Below are 18,304 nucleotides of genomic sequence, written 5' to 3' on the forward strand. Positions count from 1 at the left end.
TATCCACTCCTGAGAGTTTCTGTGTCCTACCTGGGACCAGGTGGGTTTGTGGCTCAGTCCTATTGCTTATAAGGAATCTGTTCTGGTCCCACCTTGGTCTGCTCTGAGCCTGGGAAACGGGAACCTGGGCTCCATTCCCCATCTTGGATAACACCCTCCAAGCCAACAACTTGGTTTCGTCTTTCACAAAAGTGTCCTAAGTCCAATGCTTGGAATAGAAAAGAAAAACAAGCCATAGCACAATAACATTAGTGGGTATTTATTGAGCATTCTATTTATACAAGCCAATTTTAAATGCTTTACACATGTGAAAGCATTTAACCCACACAGCAACCTCATGAAATAGGTGCTATTAACACTCCCATGTTAAGTTGAAGAAAATGAGGCCGAGAAAGAGCACTGGACTTTGATTTGGACAAATCAAGACCCTAACCAGTCCTTAACTTTGGACTAAGCCCTTAATAGCTGTGTCTCAGTTTCCTCATCTGTAAAATAATACAGCCCTCACTGGCTGTTGCAAGAAGCAATAAGATATGAAGTGAGTCAAGGCTCGGTTAAAAAAGTAGCAATGACCCAGGGTCAAGAGGCAGAAGAGGAAAGTATGATAGCTCAGAGAAACTTCTAGATGAAAGAGACTTTCTGTGAATTGAGTTAGAGTCCCACAGTCTACCGTGTAACCACATAGCGTTATTGTTTTGGAAAAGAGAACCTCTGCCAGTGCCCAGGGCAACGGCAAGATAAAGCAGCCAAGCCCTTAGAGCAGCCATCTCTGCAGGAGCTGAGTCTCTGCATTCCTCTCTGGCCCTTTTGGGCTCCACTTGGCTTCCTTGTGGGAGATTTGGGCCAAGGAGAGCCTGAGGGAGAAGGGGCACAGAGAAGAGGAGAAATCCAGAAGTGACTGCTATTCAAAGAGCCATAAAAATGCTTTTAACCTGAAAAATGGCCCGGGGATGGATTGCACAGTGCACAGGAGGAAATCACATGCAAACACCATGTGTCCTTTATGTAAATAGCCTCCCAGAATCCTAACCAGCGCCCTGCTGTGGACGCAGCCCTTGGGGGAATCCCAGCAGAACCCAGCATTTCCAGGTGTCAGGGGTTTCCTCAAAGCATCTGCGCAGAAGGCAGGAGGGTAAAAGCCAGGTATTTTATCAGGTCCGAGTCCTTCTTCTTAACCTTGGGTCTAAAGCAGGAAGGAGAAGGTTGTGGGGGAGGCACCGGGACAGATGATTTCTAGGTCAGTGAGTCCCTTTGAGCTTTTAACTCTGCTCATTGGGGCTGTCCTGGTTTCAGCCCAAGGTGTTCATTTCCATTCTTGTAATGCATCCACCCGTTTCAACGATTCCTGCAGATTCCTATAGCAGGAAGGAATGAGAGAACCTGCAGGCAAAAGGCTGACTGACGCTGCCCTGCAGCTCAGCATTCCAGGAGGCAGTGGTGCGGGCAGGAAACACTTGGGTGACCTAAAGGAGCTGTGACAGGGAGGCCAGCCCCTTCTTGGCTGTTTGCTTGGCCCTTCTGCCCTGCCACGGGGATAGGAAGATAAGAGCCCTAGCTGTTCTCGAGAAGTGTGGGGTCTCTCCGAAGGACAGAGCCAGATCAGTAAAAGCCAGGCACGGATCCCTCTCAGTGCTCGGTCTGCTGGTGGTGTTTGGCTTTAAGGGCCTGAGGCGTGAGTGGATTAAAGCCAAACGCCACCAGCAGGCAATTTGTCATCCTGCTGCAGATCAGTGAGCAAGGTTCACGTGGACAGAGGGGCCTGGTCCCAAACGCTTGACAGCCCTGCAAACTGCCCTCCGGCCAGCCTCAGGCTCTCTGTTGAGGGACAACAACCCTGTCCATTAGGAAGCCAGCAGTCCGGCTTTCATATTTTGCTTCCTGCCAAATGTGAATTCCTCATTGTTAACTTCGTCCTTTAGCTGTGTGCAGCTGACAATGGAGAACTGTTCAAATGGCTGCAGACTTCAGCTGGATCTGTAGCTCCTTAATCTACGTTTCAAGTTAAAGACCAAAATGAGAGATGAGGTTTATGCTGCCTAGGCCTGCCAGCCAGGCCTGGGGGAGGCCAGTGAGGCCCCTGGGGTGTAAAACTTCCGGTGGCCTCCTGCTCTGTCACTGGGGGAACTCGCCTGCCTCCCCCTACCGCCCAGACATCGGGTGTTTGGAGAAATGAGGGGCCTAAGACATTTACTTCTATTCAAGGACGAGATTGAAGAAATTAAGAGAGTCAGTTTTATTTTGCTTTAGTTTAGGTTAGTTGCAGACCATTTTTATCAAATACCAGACCCTGTCAGCTCATTTCTGCCTACTCACGTCTGCCTTCATTTTTCCTGGTCATCTGTCCTGTCCTCCTTTTGGTTTTGAGCTCAGCCCCCACACCCACCCCGGGGCCTGCACATGCTGCAAGGCAACGCCAGTGCGAGAATGCACTACAGCCCCGCGGGGACTCAGCCGCCCCTCTGCCCTTACCTGGGAGACAGACCAGCAGACAAAAGCCCAGCCTCTGTCTCTCCTACCCAGAGAGACCAGAAGGAAGAGTCCATGTGGTGACAACCCCAGGCCTCTCTTTAGCAAAACAAATGCTCAGCTGCGGTTACTTAGAAGATCAAAGGAATAAAAGGAGAACAAATTCTCCTCCTTCTCTCGGGTTTCTTGAAAATGCCTGTCCTGGCTGGGGGCATTGGATCCAGAAAGGGCCTTCAAGGCCATCCAGTCACCAACCCCCTCACCCGACAAATGAAGCAGCCGCAGTCAGGAGAGGGGAAGGGACTGGCAACAAACGCAGAACCCTGGGCCTCGCAATGGTAAGCCGGTGCTGTCACTTTGGTTTCTTTTTTTGCAGTGGGCTGTCTTCTAGAGCTGGGGTAAGAGGACAAGATGGCTCAAAGAAAAAGCTATGTGTGCATTTTCAGCTGTTGCAATAACAGTACCTATAAGCAATAAATGCACTCGCCCAGAAGTTATCAATAACTGTGCTCAAGTTGTGCAGAGTAAGAAAACCGTGATGCTTCTCAGCAGAAATCTCTCTCTACCCTCCCTCTACTCCTCTGAAACTGCAGTCAGACTTCACAGAGTGAACCATGAATTAATTCATCAGTCCCCTGACTCCTCCCAGGCCCAGGAACTGAAGGACAAATGAAAACAGAGGCACGAGAACAGCCCCTGCATGGTTGGGAGGGCAGATTCTTAGCAAGTAGCTGAAAAACATCATATGCTCACTCATACCTGTGCCCCGGCTAAAGCCTGAGTGCGGGCTAAAGTCCACCACAGATCAACAAGTCAACCCCTTCGTTCACAAGGACACATTTATTCCTGAGCTAATTGTTTAAGTGATAACCACTATCCTCATTGGTGGTTCAAATATTATGAGTTGAGGCTGAAAAAGTAATAAACAGATACTATTATGGGTCATTTGAAATATTATGGATTGAGGCTGACAAAGTAATAAACAGATACTATTTACTGATGTGGTTCTCACAGTAAAGTGTTGGAGGCCTTAGCTCTTTTTTATGCAACATGAGGTGTATATTGATTATATCACTTAATGGTAGACTGTTATCTTTTATATTTCAAGATGGATAGCTTCTTCTCTGGTTTCTCTACCTCTTCAGCTTCCCTCCTCTCATCCATTCTAAAAAATCACTCCTCAGACTTCCCTAATAGGAAACTGTCCATCACATCACTCTCCTTGCCCATATACCTTCAATGGCTCCCTATTACTTTATAGCGGACAGACTTCATCCCTGAGTCCTTTCCTCCCTCTGCTTTTCCCAATACATCCCCACTGGTACCCCAAGTGCAGCTTATCATCCATACCCGTTCATGTTTTAGCCCCTAGAAAAAAAATCCTCTACTTGTGCCTACCCCCCTTCTGTCTGCTGAAAACCTCCCTCTTCCATGATACTGTCTCTGGGAACCACAGCCCATGAGGAAGCTCTTCTTTCTCTGAAGTCCTATTGAACAAATTATTTTCTGTAGCACTCATTTGGTAATTACATGCAGATGTCCCCAGTCTCCAAAGGCAAAAGGCAGAGAAGACTCTGGAGTCAAACAGAACTAGGTTCAAAACCTCTTTTCCATTATGGCTGCATGTCTTGGAAGTTTCTAAGACTTTCTGAGTTTAAGATTCATTGTTTGTGAATGAACATAGAAGAGCAGAAGGCTGTTTTGAACATTAAGTTAGACAAGGCTATGAAGCCCATAGCACACAGCACACAGCATGTGCTCAAGAAATACTAACTTTTTAAAATAAAAAAGGAATTATTTTACATAGTGGTTTGATTCCAAAAAATAATTTTAAAGTCAGAGTCCCAGGATTTCAGAGCCAGGGTGCACTTTCAAGACCCTCAGCACCTCCTGTCTTCGTTGCACAATTGGGGACACAGGTGCATGCCCCACACTGTAGGCAGAGCCCAGGGGTTTGTTATCCCCCTGCCCGAGACATCACCTTTCCCTGGTCGTTAGAACCCAAAATGCCAGGAACACATCTCCCCATCACACATGTCTGGCAAGGGGTCAGAGAAAAAGACAGCCTGTCCCCTCTTTTCCCCGAAGTACAACAATCAAAGTCACTGGATCAGAAGGAAACATGGCGGTTTAGGGTCCCTTCTAGTTCTTGTGGTTTGCATCAGCCCGCTCCAGACTAAGGGTGTGTATTTGTGAGTCAGAGGGAATCTGCCATTCTTAACTTCTGGCTGTGCCATTTGCTAACTAGCTGATTGTTAAATATTCAGGAATTTTGTCCGCCAGTTGCTAAATCCTTGGTAGCTTGAAATCAACCAGAATGGGATTATTTACAGGGAAACAGAAACTTCAAATGCTGCAAATGGGCTCTTTACCCTACTCCCCATGGCTAGTTTACCAGCATGCTCCTGGTCTTACATTTCTTTGACTCCCCCAGAAGGGCTGAGCGCTTTTCTTCTCAGGGGTGAGTACTCACTAAACAAATGACTGTTTAATACTTATTAAGAACAATCATTTTTGAGTGATGTCTTAGCCCAAGCACTTTTGAATGAATTGTCACATTTAATCTTCAAAACAACCCTAAGAAATAAGTTGTTCCCATTTCTGGAATGAGAAAAATGAAGCTTGACAAAGGACGGAGGAGAAGGAGCTTGCTTAAGATTTGTCTGAGTCCGAGGCCCCAGCTCTGACCCTGGGAGCCAGGTCACTGACCGCCTGTCCCACCAGCCTGGCAGGGAAGCCAACAGAGTGGCTCCCCCTGGACTGGCGCCAGTGGCAAAGGGCAATGCGTGAGGGGCTTCTCGATTGTTCTCTCCCCTCCCCCTTCTCCAACTTGCCTGTCTATGTTTACCCCTCTTCCTTCTTCATTATCTCCTTATCTGAATTAGGACCAATTTCTCAACCTGCCCTTTGAACTCTCCTTCTCTTCTGTGAAGCTCCCTTTTGGCCTGAAACTTCTCCTCGAAAGCTCTGGCAGAGCTGCGGGCAACCATGTGCTTCTGGAACTGCCTTCGCCACTTTGGACAGACGCCCTGCCCCGGCAAGTCTGTCTCGTGGCTCAATCCCTTCCGACGACTGGGCTGTGCACCCAATTGGGTCAGTGGGTCAGTTCTGCTCTGGAAGCTCCCCGAGGGCAGTACACTGGATTTTCTCTGACTGCTCCCAGGCCCCGGGACATGTTGGTCACAGAGAGCACAGTACGATGCTGTTACTGATGAAGCACATTCTGGTGGTTTCCCAGATCTGTCGCGTGGAGCCCAGTGCCCTTGTTCTCAGTAAATACTTCCTTCCTCTTTATGCGGAACAGTGGCCGTGTGTTATTCATGGCCCCGTCCTCAGGGCAGCTGGGTCCAAAGAATAAGCAGTGTGGTTTGGGATCTTGGGGGTTAGGAAGCAGCCCTCCGGAGGTGCTACGTTCCTGAAGGAGGAGGGGTCCTCACCCTGCCAAACTCGCAAAACCATCAGAGGCCTTATTTTAAACAAATTCTTTTCTTCCAGGGCTAGTTTCCGTTTTTTGTTGTTGTTGTTGTTTGGGGTTTGGTGGGGTTTTTTTGTTGATGTACCCTGGCTTCCTGTGTTCCTGAAAATTTCTGAAACCTCAGGCAGCATCTCACCGGAAACTCTTGACTTTTTAAACATCTCTCTCCTTTCTGCTGAGTCCTAGTCAATTTAAATTCCCTCGGTGACTCTGGAAGTTAGAGATAGTGCAACGACTCAGCTCTGCCATGGCAGGAAAGCAGTTATAGAGCACACGTAAACGAGTAAGCTTAGATGTGTTCCAATAAACTTATTTATTTACAGAAACTACCCAAGGGCTACAGTTTGCCAACTCTGAGCTACAATAAGGTAGCTTGTAACTATCTATGGTGGACCAGAGGGCAGTTTTTCTTGAGGGTCACTGAACTGCTGCAAACTTCATTTGGGTGAGAAGTAAGACATTACTACAACACGACTTAGCCTGACCGGATCATTATGGGGAATTTCTGGGCCAACCTGAGAAGGCCTGTGCCACTTTTGGGGCATTAAGGAAATGATACTAACCACAGTCCTCCCCGCTGCCCAGGGCATGTCCACTCCAACCCTTACCCAGCCAAGCAAACGTTCCCCTGCCCACCTGCCCCTGCCTCCAAGCGATGCCCCAAATGGGCCCTGCCATTCCGAAGGCTGGGCTTCAGCTCACAGTGCTCCCTCTTCCAAAAAGTCCTTTCCTTTTCCTTTCTATCTATCCAAATCCTTCCCAGCCTCAGTTTTCCCTCTTCTAAGGAGCTTTCTCAGACTACCTCCTTATAACTTACAATTGCCAGTTTGGATAAAGTCGCCGTCAGATCTTGGGAAAGAGAAAACGAAAGCCAGCCCTTGCTATAAATGCCTCACATTGGTAGGGGACTCCATGGAGTTCAAGCACCAGAGTGAAGTGGGGAAAGCAACTGGGCTTGGCAAGAAGGCGAGCTGCTTACACAATGGACTCAGCCTTGCAGCCCACAGTGCTTTGTTGGAGATACATTCATCTGGATTAAATGAAAAAGAGAAGCAAGGGAGTGACTCAAACAAAGGTGAAGGTTATGATTCTCCCTGAGGAGGAAAGGAGGCTATGTATTTGGGGAGGGTCATACAGGGGGCTTCAAAGATCTTGGCCTTGGACTTCTTAAATTCTGTGTGGGCTACATAAGTGATGGTCTGTTCTTCCTTGTACTATGCATGGACACGATGGACACACTTTTAGTGTATGTTCTAGTTCTCACATTGCAAAAGGCTGCCTCAGACTTGAAGTCAGCAGGTGCCACAGCAACAGGCCTCCCATGTTTTGGACACAAGGGTGGAGCTAGGGTGGCTCAGCTCAGGTGGGCCGATTCCTCTCCAGGATGGCCAGGAGGCCCGAGTCCTAGCAGACAGTGGAGGACTCCCAGGGAGGAGGCCTCGCCTTGGGAGGTGTCACTCTGCCCTCCCTTTCCCTTCCCCTCAGCAAGACCCAACCTCCCTTGTCTGGCCAAGTATCCCTTTGAAATGATTGCCAGGGACTCACCTGCCAGAAAACACACCTAGCAACCAGAGGTGGGGCTGCCTTATCTCTGGGCTGGCAGGTACAGGACAGCGCGTACAGGCCAGGCCAGGAGTGCAGCTTTGGGGAAATACTGGTAACTACCCTGGGAGTGGTGTGGCCTTTGTCCCTTGTGGGACACATGACATCTGGGGAAACCATAGTCTGGCATAAGCCAGCATGACCTCATCACCCAGGGATTAGCTTTGACCTTCCTGCTTCTTACAACACAGAGAAGCTTTGTATCTTTCTGGTCCCTCTACGGGACAGTTAAGGTGGATGCCAGGAGGTGGGAAGGACTAGAAAGTAGTATATGAAATTTAAGAGCCCCAGCTCTGGAGACAGACACACAGGCTGGGATTCAAACCGCAGCTCCACCTGGGCTGGATGAGTGACCTTGGGCAAGTCACTTAACCCCTCTGGCCTCTCTGGCCTCCTTGCCTTTCTCTTTTGTTAAATGGGGATATATAATACTCTCCACCTCATTGGGTTGTCATAAGTATTAGAAGAAATAATCCAAGTAAATAGTTTAGCTCAGAGCTGGATTCAAACTACGCTGTCAATAGATGACAGCTATTATCACAGGGGAGGGCTGGGATCTGTCTGGAATAAAAGTAGCACTCCAGGAGTAAGTCCCATTCCTCTTCAAGGGAAAAGACTAGAACAAAATTAATGCTTTAGAAGCTGGAGGCAAGGTCTACGTACACCACCATATAGTAGAAAGTAAATTTGCAATGAAACGTAGTAGTGAAAAACTGGTCGAGATAAAACAAACCACCACCGACAAAAAGCTGGCAACAGCATTAGAAGTCCCCAAAAAGGAGAAGGAGGGTGTCCCACCTCCCCTTACCTGAGCTCCTACCTCCTGGGCCTGAGCCTTTAGGGATCACTGGGGTCCAGCCTAGCCCAGCTGCCAAGTGGATGAGCCCTGCTTCACTTTGTGTTTTTGTCCTGACACTTGCATCCTCTCCTGTTCTCTCTCCATCGCTCAACATCTGTCTGTCTCTTCAGGCCACTGGTCTTTTTGTCCTGGCATCTTGGAGCAATGGTAGGAAAAAAAGAAATAAGAATTCAAGGAAGAAAGGCAGGAGAGAGGGAGGGTGAGAAGAAGGGAGGGAAGGACGGAAGGAAGGAGGAAGGGAGGAAGGAAGGAAGGAAGGAGGGAAGGAAGGAGTTTAACAAGAGCTGAAAGGGGAGCCACAAAAATGTTAACAGTAATTATCCCCACATGATGGAATTAAAAATGATATTTTAAATTTCTCTTATGTTACAAATCTCCTACAATGAGCACGTATTACGTAAATAATCTGAAAAGAGAACGTTGTCATCATAGCAAGAGGGACAGCAGGACTGATACCTCATAGCTTGTTGGGAGCAGGTGAGATGAGGTGTGCAGAGGTGTACAAAGCTTTTCGCACAGAGCCTGAGAGTGGTGGCCTTCAACTCCTGAGAACACATGCGTTTTCTCACTCTGTTTAGGTTAGGGCAGTAAGGAGCTGAAAGGGGATGGGGAAGGGATAGGAACGGAAGGTACTGCGGAAATTGGGGTTGGGAAGGCCAGGTCTCTACCCCTCTCCCTCATAATTGCCCAAGACAGTGGGGCCTCTTTTATCCCATTTAGGGCTCCCTCATTTTAAGCACCCCCAGGGGAAACCTTTGAGAGCTCCGGTTTGGAAGGGGCACTTTGTGCTGCCCTCGGAGGTGACGATGAGCACGGCAGGTAAGGAGGCAGGTGGTGTGGTGGTGAAGAGAGCAAGGCATCGGGCTGGGCTGGGCCTAGGCCTTTCTCTGCCTCTCGTGACCCCGCTTCCTTGGAAAGCAGCTTCACTCCTCTGTGCCTTCACTGCCGCCTCCGTGACATGGGGTTCGGGATTGCTGTGCACGTCCAGTGTGTTAACAGACTCTTAGAAACGGGCCTGGCTCACAGGAAGTACTAGGTAAATGGCAGCTGTTTGTTATAGTCGGGGTATCGTCTGCCTTGCATTCACAACATCCTTGGAGCCAGGCGTGATTTTGGCTAAGATCATTTCACTTCTCGTTTATTGTATCATCACTCATTCTGTAGCCAAGACCAATAATGTAATGAAGATTTTGTTCTTTCTGCGGCTACTACAGTGTTTTATTTCTTATCAATGAGCATATTTTAGTGCTGTTTTACCTGCCTCACACTGTCCTCTCAGATTAAAATAATAATACCTTCGGTTAATAATACCTTGCATTTGGGGAATTGCTTTCATCCCAACAGCTCAAAGCCCTCTACAGCATGACCTCATTCATTCATTCTCCCTGCGCTCCCAGGAAGGGGGCACTCCTATGTTATGCCAAAGAAGGGGAAAACCGACCCCAGCCATTCGTCTCCTACTAGATCCTCAGAAGCCAAAGGTATTGATTAGGCCTTCCACCTCTCATGGCCACAAATCACAGACAGAGCTCTGCTCCTCGCCCTCCCTCTCCCGGGAAAAGATAATCAGAACCTGAATCCTTTTGGCTCTGAGGGGGCTTTGTCCCCCATGCCGTTCTCAGATGCCCACAGCCGTGTCCTACAAACAGTAAACATTAAATAAACTTTGGGGATGGACTGTATTGACATCCAGGCATTTTGACCCTTTTGGCATTTTCAGGACCCTTACCTGCCTTGAGTACTTTTACTTAAGACCTAGGGGCTCATGGAAGAGGGGGGCTCATGAGGAATGTTATCCTGCTGCCTGAGCTGTGCCACCCAGGGTAGATCCTACTACTCATGGCCCTGGCATGTTTGACACTTGCGTGTACTTGTGAAAACTGGAGCCCCGCAATGACAGTACTTCCTTGTTCTGGCACTGTTTGTAGTCCCAGCTCCCTAGCAATGTAAGTAGCTGGCTGCTCACTTTTTTGTTTTCACCTTGCGATTACCGATTACCGGAAGGGAAGGGCTACAGGCTGTGCTTGACTCTCCAGCCACATGCTGGGTCTCACTCAGCCTAAGTGCACTTTGGGGTGTCTAAGTGCAATTACAGCAAGGAAAACTTAGATTCCTTAACAGGACTCAGCAGGCAAAATGCTGACTCCTACCCTTTCAAAACAAGCAAGCAAACAAACAAAAAGACTAACTAAATGTAATAAACTCATTAAAGTGCCCTGAGCTATTTTTCATCAGTATATAAACATTGGGTGTAATCTTTTCCTTATTTATGTACTATTTTTTGTAGGGTCAAGTTTTCTTAGATGGAGAGTTTAAATCCACTTTAGACAAAGTGGAATCTGAATTGGTAGTTCAGATCAAAACCTTTCTTGAAAGAGAAACTCTATCCCTAGCAATATTTACCTTCCTAACCTCTTCAGCCCTTTCTCCAATCTACTTCAACGCCCCACAATTCCTAAACACAAACCCTGAAGGGTCAAATGCTAATCCAGAAGAGATGAGAGCTTGGGGTATATAAATAAACTTTGGTTTTAAATGACCAGGGTTGAGAGCCAGTACCTGTGTAGAAACACTCATTATTTTTTAAAAGGATGGTAGAAATTAAAGCTTCAATTAAGTCAATCAATCTAAGAAAACAAAAATTCTCCGCTTAGTCACTGAGAAAGTCTCACTTCCTTCCCTGCAATTACATTTTTTGTACATTAACATTGGCTTACATCTTTAGGGAGCAAAGTTTTCGGTCTCAAACTATAAAAGGCTACTTGCCCCCTAGGGTGGGTGGTGACTGGAAGAGGGTATGAAGGGAGTTTCTGGGGTGCTGGTAATGTTTGGCTTATTGATTCGGGTGCTGCTTCCACGGGAATGTTTGTTTTGTGAGAGTCTGCGAGCAGTATCTGTGACATGTGCACCTTCCTATATTTATGTTATATATCAATAAAAGGTTTTTAAAAAAAGTAGGACTGCTTGGAAGTTAAAAATAAACAAATAATTTTGAGACTCGAGCAGCTGCAAAGGCTCTGTTTTCTATTTTGATCTTTCTGTTTCTCGAGATGACCACATTTTTTAGAGGAAATGAGTCAAAGCCACTCTGTCTTGCTTTTCCAGCTGAGCATGTTCAGTTTCAATGAAGTAATGAATGAACTTGGCCGCACCACCCCCAAGCCTCCAAGAGCAAACAGAGGGACCTCGGCCAATCAGCAGGCACTCGAGGTTTTCAAGTTGAGTTCAAACAGAACCTCCAGAGGCCAATCAGCGCGGGAGGCTCCGCCCCCAACACCCGGCCGCGGCCAATCGCCAGCCCTCATGGGCCAAAACACAGAGGCCGGCCAATGCCGGGAAGCCCCACCGCGCAGCCCTCCGCCAATGGGCTCCGCCGGGGAAAAAGAGAAACAGTCCCAGCCCCGCCGGCCTCAGCATTCGAATCGAACGTCCGGACGGGCGCTGGGGCGCAGGCGGGGCGGCGCGCCGGCCAATCAGCGGCGGCGGCTCGCGGGCCCCCGAACGTTGGGACAGCCCGGCCCCGCCCCGCGCTGTTGTTTGTGGTGTCGGCCGGGCGCAGCGAGCGGAACCACAACATTCGCCGGGCGGCGCGGGCGGAGCGGCCGGGAGGCAGCGGGCGGGCGGGCGGGTGGGCGGGCCGGGGAGGCCGCGGAGCCGGCGGCGGGCGGGAGGGCGGCGAGGGCGAGCGGAGGGCGGCCGGCCTCCCGCGGCCGCCGAGCGGGGACCTGCGCGGCGGCGGAGCGGCCGGGCCTGGCGTCTCGCCATGTCGGTGAACATGGAGGAGCTGCGGCACCAGGTTATGATCAACCAGTTCGTGCTGGCCGCGGGCTGCGCTGCGGACCAGGCGAAGCAGCTGCTGCAGGCGGCCCACTGGCAGTTCGAGGTGCGTGCGGCCGGGCCTCCCCGCGGGCCCGGCTCCCCGTTAGCCGCCCGCGCCCCTCCCCCCCCGGCCCCCGGGCTCCTGCGCCGCGCGGCCGGGGGTGGCGGGGGTAGACCGCCGTGGGGCCGGAGTCGCGAGGGGAGGGGGCCCGGGGCCCGCAGCGGTGCCCCGGGCCGGGGTCGCCAGAAGGCCCCTGGGGGACGCCGAGCCGCCGCGCGCCGGGGAAGGTGGGGGGCTGGGGACTCTATTTATATCGGCCCCGTAAGATGATCCGCGGCCGCGAGATCTCGCGTGGGGCGCGGGGCAAGAGCTGCCCGGAGCGCTGGGCCCGGAGAGGGGTTCTGGGGAGGATGGAGGAGGTTGGGAGGCGCAGCGGGGTCCTGCCGTCCCGGTGCCCCCTCTGCACGTGCGGCCCGGCGGACGCCACTTCGAGAGCCGCCGGCCTCCGAGAAGGGCCGTGGGTCCCGTCGGCCGGTAGGGCCCGCGGCAGGCCGAGGGGCTTGGGGTGGGGGGGTGTCTGCGGGGCTCGGATTTCGGGGTATTGGGCCGGAGCGCGGCGCCGTGGGGACGGGGGAGAAGCCTCGTGGGGTAGGGACGGCCAGTGGGCTTCCTGTACTCCTCCCGGGCCCGTTAACCGCCGTTCTGCATGTGTGTGTTTGTTCACAGACCGCCCTGAGCACATTTTTCCAAGAAACCAACATTCCCAACAGCCACCACCACCACCAGATGGTAAGTGCCGTCGGGGAGGGGGCGCAGGGGACCCCAGGCCCCTTGGCGCCTTGGCAGCGGCGGGCACGGGAGGGCAGGCAGGCGGGGAGGTGTGGGCCTCGCGCCCGGGGGTGGGGGGTGGGCGCCCCGCAGCCCACCCGGGTCGGCCGGGGGGCGCGGGCCGGGGGCCGCTGTCAGCCGCGGGTGACAGCCATGTTGCCGGGGAGCGCCGCGCCGCGGATGTAAACAAAGAGCCAAAATGTCTTCCAGGAAAGAGCGGCTCCCGGGGCTCGCTGGCCTAACTTTGTGTTCCGGCCTCACTAGCTGCTGTATCTCGACCTAAGGTTTTGTGCCCGGCACTAATTTCTAAGGGCAAGAGACCCAAAGCAGAGGGGTAGGAAAGGGGGAGATGGCCAGAGGACAAGCGAGGGGCACTGGAGTTGGGGAATGGGGAGGGGGCCTGGATGATTGATAACTGACTTCTGGGGAACTGGGGGGGTGGGGAGCAGCGAGGAATCCTAAGACAGACTGGGAGTTGGGCTGTTCGTGTGTCCATGGGAAGCTCTCTCTTGCTGTTGGACTGATAGCTGCCCCCTCCCCACTCCCAACTTCAAAGAGAACAGGAAAAGGATTAAGTTACCTGGGTTCAGGGAGCTGGACTCGGAACCCACTTGGGTTCGTTTGCCCTTCTAAGGGCCGGTGGACTGGGTAGGCAACCCTGGGCATAGAGGACACACAGATTTTGACACAGGATAGGCCAAGCATTTGCATTTAATTTCACTATGTTACAATAAATAAAGTTCTAGAAACAGGGAAGTGGCTCAGACTTGGATTTAGGTTATTTTCTTTTTCAGCTTGGCCGCTGGCCCCAGCCTTTACCCTCCTGGCCATGGGGTATCCTGCTTTTTTGCCAGTGCAGGACATGGCTTCCGCTTGAGAAGCTTGAATGCTGCAACCCACCCCCCCTTCCCTGTACACACACACCCTAGTTACCTATTAGCCCTAGTGAGGGAGGAGGGCCTGGACTCAGCGATAGGGCTTGTAAAACATTATCCTCCAGGATATCTGTTGTGGCGTCTAGAGTGCATTTTTGGCATTTTTAAAGCTAGTGTCCTTGCCTGTGGCTCCTTCCTCCAAACAAGCAGCCTTGCCAGGAGGAGCTGCCAGTGGTTCCTCTGCTATGTCTGAACCCTGTTTCCATCTAGTCACAAAGGATAAGTAGGGAGGGTCCATCTTGGCCATTTTAATTAATCATTCTAGAACAGCCCGTGCTGTGTGTAAAATAAAAACAAACCATGGTTGCAGCACAGCAGGCAAGTCACACCTGCCGAGGCTGCCGGGGCCTGCTCCTAGGAAACCCAGAGGGAGAGCCTCCTGCGCCTGCCACGGTCTCGAGCCTGGGAACTGGCTGTCTCCTGTCTCACTGGCTTCCCCTTCCTCTCAAAAGAGCCTTGAGGTTTGCTTCTCCCAGCTCTGGCCTTGCCAAAAAGTAGGTTTGTCTGGAAGATCTGGGCCTGGGGACCTGTGCAGTCCTGTTGTCCCTTCTCTGCAAACCTCGGGGGATTGTAATTCCTTTCTGACGCTTTCCTCGAGGGAGGCTGCAGGTCTTGTAAAAGATGAAATCCATATATCCATCAGCATGTCAGTATTGAGTACTTTGTTGGCACAGAGGAGGATGCCATCCCCCCTTCCCACCCCCAGGAGTTTGGAGTTTATTGGGGAAATAAAGGGAAAATTAAATAAAAACCAGAGATTGGCAACAGCAAGAAAGCAATGGCGGAAGTGTCCCAGGGCAAGGATAACTGACCAATGATGGTTCCCTCAATTACTGTAGATCCACATAGTTGGAGGGGCTTCCCAGGCGCTGGGGAGGGTCTCTGGCATGGATTGGGAGGGCCGAGCAGAGGGAAAGGCCATGCACGCTGGAGACAGCAGGGCTGGAGGGTGTTAGCAGGGGCAGTGGACACCAGGCAGACCGGGAGCTGGGGTGCTCCATCAGTAGTTGCTCGAATCTCAGAGGAGGGGGCTTCAGAGCATCTTGCCCAAACCCCTGACATTACAAAAGGAAGAAATGCCCTGAGAGGTGAAGCAGCTTGCTGAGGTCCCCCAGCCAGGCAGGCCCCAGCCTCCGGGCAGCAGGGAGGCTGCTTGGTGGGCAGCCCTGCTGGCTTGGAGAACTGGGGAAGTCGGTCACGATGCTGTGATGCAACGCGCCCCCACCCCCATCCCCCATTCATTATTTCCTTCTGCCGGGAAATCAGCCCTTGGTGGGGGTTAGCGGGATCGTGAGGGAAGGAGGGAAATGGGTGAGTAAGGCCGGGCCTCTGCACAGAGTCCTTTGGCCACCCCCGAGGAAGATAGCAAGGGGCAGCGGTCCCCTGGAGCTCTCTGGGTCCTCTGCGGTGCTGGCCTCAGGGTGGGGGTGTAGTCCCCCCCTTTGTGACCCCAGCCCATCCCCTACACAGTTTCTAGCTGGGGTTTAACAGCAGAGCTGTGAAATCTCTCTCTCCTTGCAAGGTAGAGAACCCTAGAATCATGTTCTCTATGCTCGGGGGAGGGGCTGGTGTTGCTAAAATTAGGAGAAATTCGAAGAAGGTTTCCCTTGGCTTCCTGGGAAGGGAGAAGCTGCAGTGAGGCCAGAACCGGATTTGTGTAAGACCGCCTGCGACCCCGGCCCCTGGCCTTCCCGGCTGGGGCTGCTGCCCAGAAAAGGAGGAGAGAGTGCAGAGTTTGGGGAGCCCCCTCCCAGTGTCGTGGTAGGAGGCAGCGGATGTTGGAACCTTTGTCACAGCCCCCAGGAAGAGGCCCAGGGGGGAGTCGAGGAGACTGAGAAACTGCCAGCCCCGTCCAGCAGCGTGGGGGGACACGCCGGGGGACGGGAAACTGAAATCCCTGGTGTCTGTCCTCCGGGATCGTAGACCCAGTAAACACAGACGAGCGGGGCAGGGGAGAGGTGTAGAGCTCCGGCCCGCAGACCTGGGAGGCCTGGGATTCAGTCTCCACCATTTGCTTGTGTGACTTGATCTCTGGGCCTCAAGTTTCCTTATTTGTAATAAACAGAGAAGAACTCATAGCCACCTGCAGGCCTCCTTGTGAGAAAGAAGACAGTGGGGCAAAGGCCCCCAGATCTGCAGGCTATTACTGCCTTCACTGTACAAGGAGCCTGAATACCAAAAAAAGTGCAGCTTCTCTGCGGTTGGCGGGAGACCCTCCCTGGGGCCCCTCCCAGCCAGGACCTGGGAGCGTCTGAGAGTTATGGAGGGAGCCAGCTGGTTTCTTTAGGGCCAGGCCTGCAGTGTGTGTCCTGGCCTGCTCTCTTGTCCTCTGCTTTTTAATCTGACACCTTAGCTTGGGGTCTGAATTAACCCCTTACTTCTGATACTCCTCAGGGGTGTATTTCCAAAGCATCACTCTTTTGCTTTGGATAAGGCTGTTTTGTCATTGTTCTTATTTTTTGGTTATTATTATTGTCCTGGGGAAGCTGCTTGTGGGCTGTGAAATGGACCTACGCGGGTGAGCCCCACCCGGAAGGTTCTGTGGGGTCCCTGAGTGGCGGCCCTCCCGACACCTGTGTTCTCTTCCTGCAGATGTGCACCCCCAGCAACACACCTGCCACGCCCCCGAACTTCCCCGATGCGCTGGCCATGTTCTCCAAGCTCCGCGCCTCCGAGAGCCTGCAGGGCGGTCCCGGGGCCATGACGGCCATGGCCTGCTCCCCCCCTGCAAACTTCAGCCCCTTCTGGGCCTCGTCTCCCCCCAGCCACCAGGCGGCCTGGATTCCCCCCTCCTCCCCCACAGCCCACAGTTTCCACCATCTGCACTGCCCACAGCCCACGTGGCCCCCCGGAACCCAGCAGGGGGGCACCCAGCAGAAGGCCATGGCTGCCCTGGACGGCCAGAGATGAGACTCGATGCCAACGGCGCGCTGGGTTGGAGCGGGGCGGCCAGGGTGGCAGGGGCACCGCGGAGGGCGGGCTGTGGGGGGGGGGGGGGGTTTCCTGAAGATCGCACTGGAAGATTTTATAAAAGAAATTTTTGTGGGGGGATGGGGGGGGGCAGTAAACTTCCTGAGCCACTTGGGTCCTTCAGGAGTTTCTCTTCAGGCAAGTTTTTTTTTCCCTCTTTTTAATATATAACTATAATATATATAAATATATAAATATTACTAATGTATGTGAGGACAGGGCTGGGTGTTAGGCTCGAGGGAAGGGCCTTTTCTCCGCACCAGCCCTTTGGGGGCGCTTCCAAGCTGGATGAAATGATGCTGCCGCACACAAAGTGTCCGTGAGCTGCCTCCTCGCAAAAGTCGCACCTTCTGGACCTGGGGGAGAGGGAGCCACTGCCACCCCGGGCCTGCAGCAGCTGAGGAGGGGGCTGCAGGAGGGGTGTCCGGTGGCGGGAGTGGAGGCCCCCTTCACCTCAAGGCTCTCCCTGCCGCCCGACCCAGCCTCCTTGCCGGTCTCCCCCAGGTTGGGCGGAGAGCTGGGTGTGGAGGGACTGCAGAGCTGGTTTGGGACAAAGGTCCAGGCTCTGCCTGGCTGGGGACTTGGCCATCCTGCCCTCAGTTGTCCCCCAGGCCCCTTGTTCTCTCACGCCATGTGTGGAGGAGATGGACACAGCGGCAAGAGCCTTGCCTTTGACTTCAGTCCCCAAACCAGAGTCTCACCAGGGTGAAATTTTAATTTAAAAACTTAAAAAGAGACTTTTCTAACTTCCCTGGTTTGTGGTGCTTTTATTTGCTCCTGGTGGTGGGGGTGGCGGGGGTGGGCGGAGGCCCTGGGCCGGGCTGCGGGGGTGTGGGGAGGGGAGGCCTGGCCGCGGCCCTTTGACTGGTCTGGGGTTTTGTCCTGAGCTGACCCGTGGCCCAGGTGGGTCGGTGGAGTGGCGGGAAGGGGAGGAGGTGCTTGGCTTTCCTGACTCGGGTTCTGTGACCCTCTCCTTGGCCCTCCCCAGCCGTGGGCTCAGCACTCGGCCCTGGGAGCTGTTTTCTTCTGCCTGCAGCTGGCAGAGCTGCCCGGCCCTGACGGTGGCCTCACCCCCTCTCCCCAGCCCCCAGGCCTGTTCCCGCGGCCTGGCTCTGCTTCCTTCGGGGTGATGTGTCCCCGTGTGCACCTCGTGTGGCCTCGACCCAAGGCCGGTCCAGGCTAGAGAGCCGTAGAGAAGCCCTCTGAGGGGGCCGCTGGAGAGGGCTGGCATTGGCAGTCCCTGGCACAGCAGCCCTTTCTATCCCTCCAACCTGGGGCAGGAGGGTGTGCACACAGCCTTTGGGGTGGCCTTGGCCTGGCAGGGGAGGGGCTTCGTTTCCTGTCACCCC

At 52.9% G+C, this 18,304-nt stretch overlaps 1 protein-coding gene across 1 annotated transcript; it reads left to right on the forward strand.

Moving 5' to 3' along the window:
* The first annotated feature begins 12,051 nt into the window (after positions 1 to 12,051).
* UBALD2 (UBA like domain containing 2) lies at positions 12,052 to 17,706 on the forward strand. The gene is made up of 3 exons (XM_037808896.1): positions 12,052 to 12,285; positions 12,949 to 13,011; positions 16,578 to 17,706. The coding sequence occupies exons 1-3, from the start codon at positions 12,166 to 12,168 to the stop codon at positions 16,893 to 16,895; spliced, it is 501 nt and encodes a 166-aa protein (XP_037664824.1). The 5' UTR covers positions 12,052 to 12,165; the 3' UTR covers positions 16,896 to 17,706.
* Positions 17,707 to 18,304: the final 598 nt, after the last annotated feature.

This window comes from Choloepus didactylus, chromosome 18 (assembly GCF_015220235.1).
Source record: "Choloepus didactylus isolate mChoDid1 chromosome 18, mChoDid1.pri, whole genome shotgun sequence".
Taxonomy (NCBI): domain Eukaryota; kingdom Metazoa; phylum Chordata; class Mammalia; order Pilosa; family Megalonychidae; genus Choloepus; species Choloepus didactylus.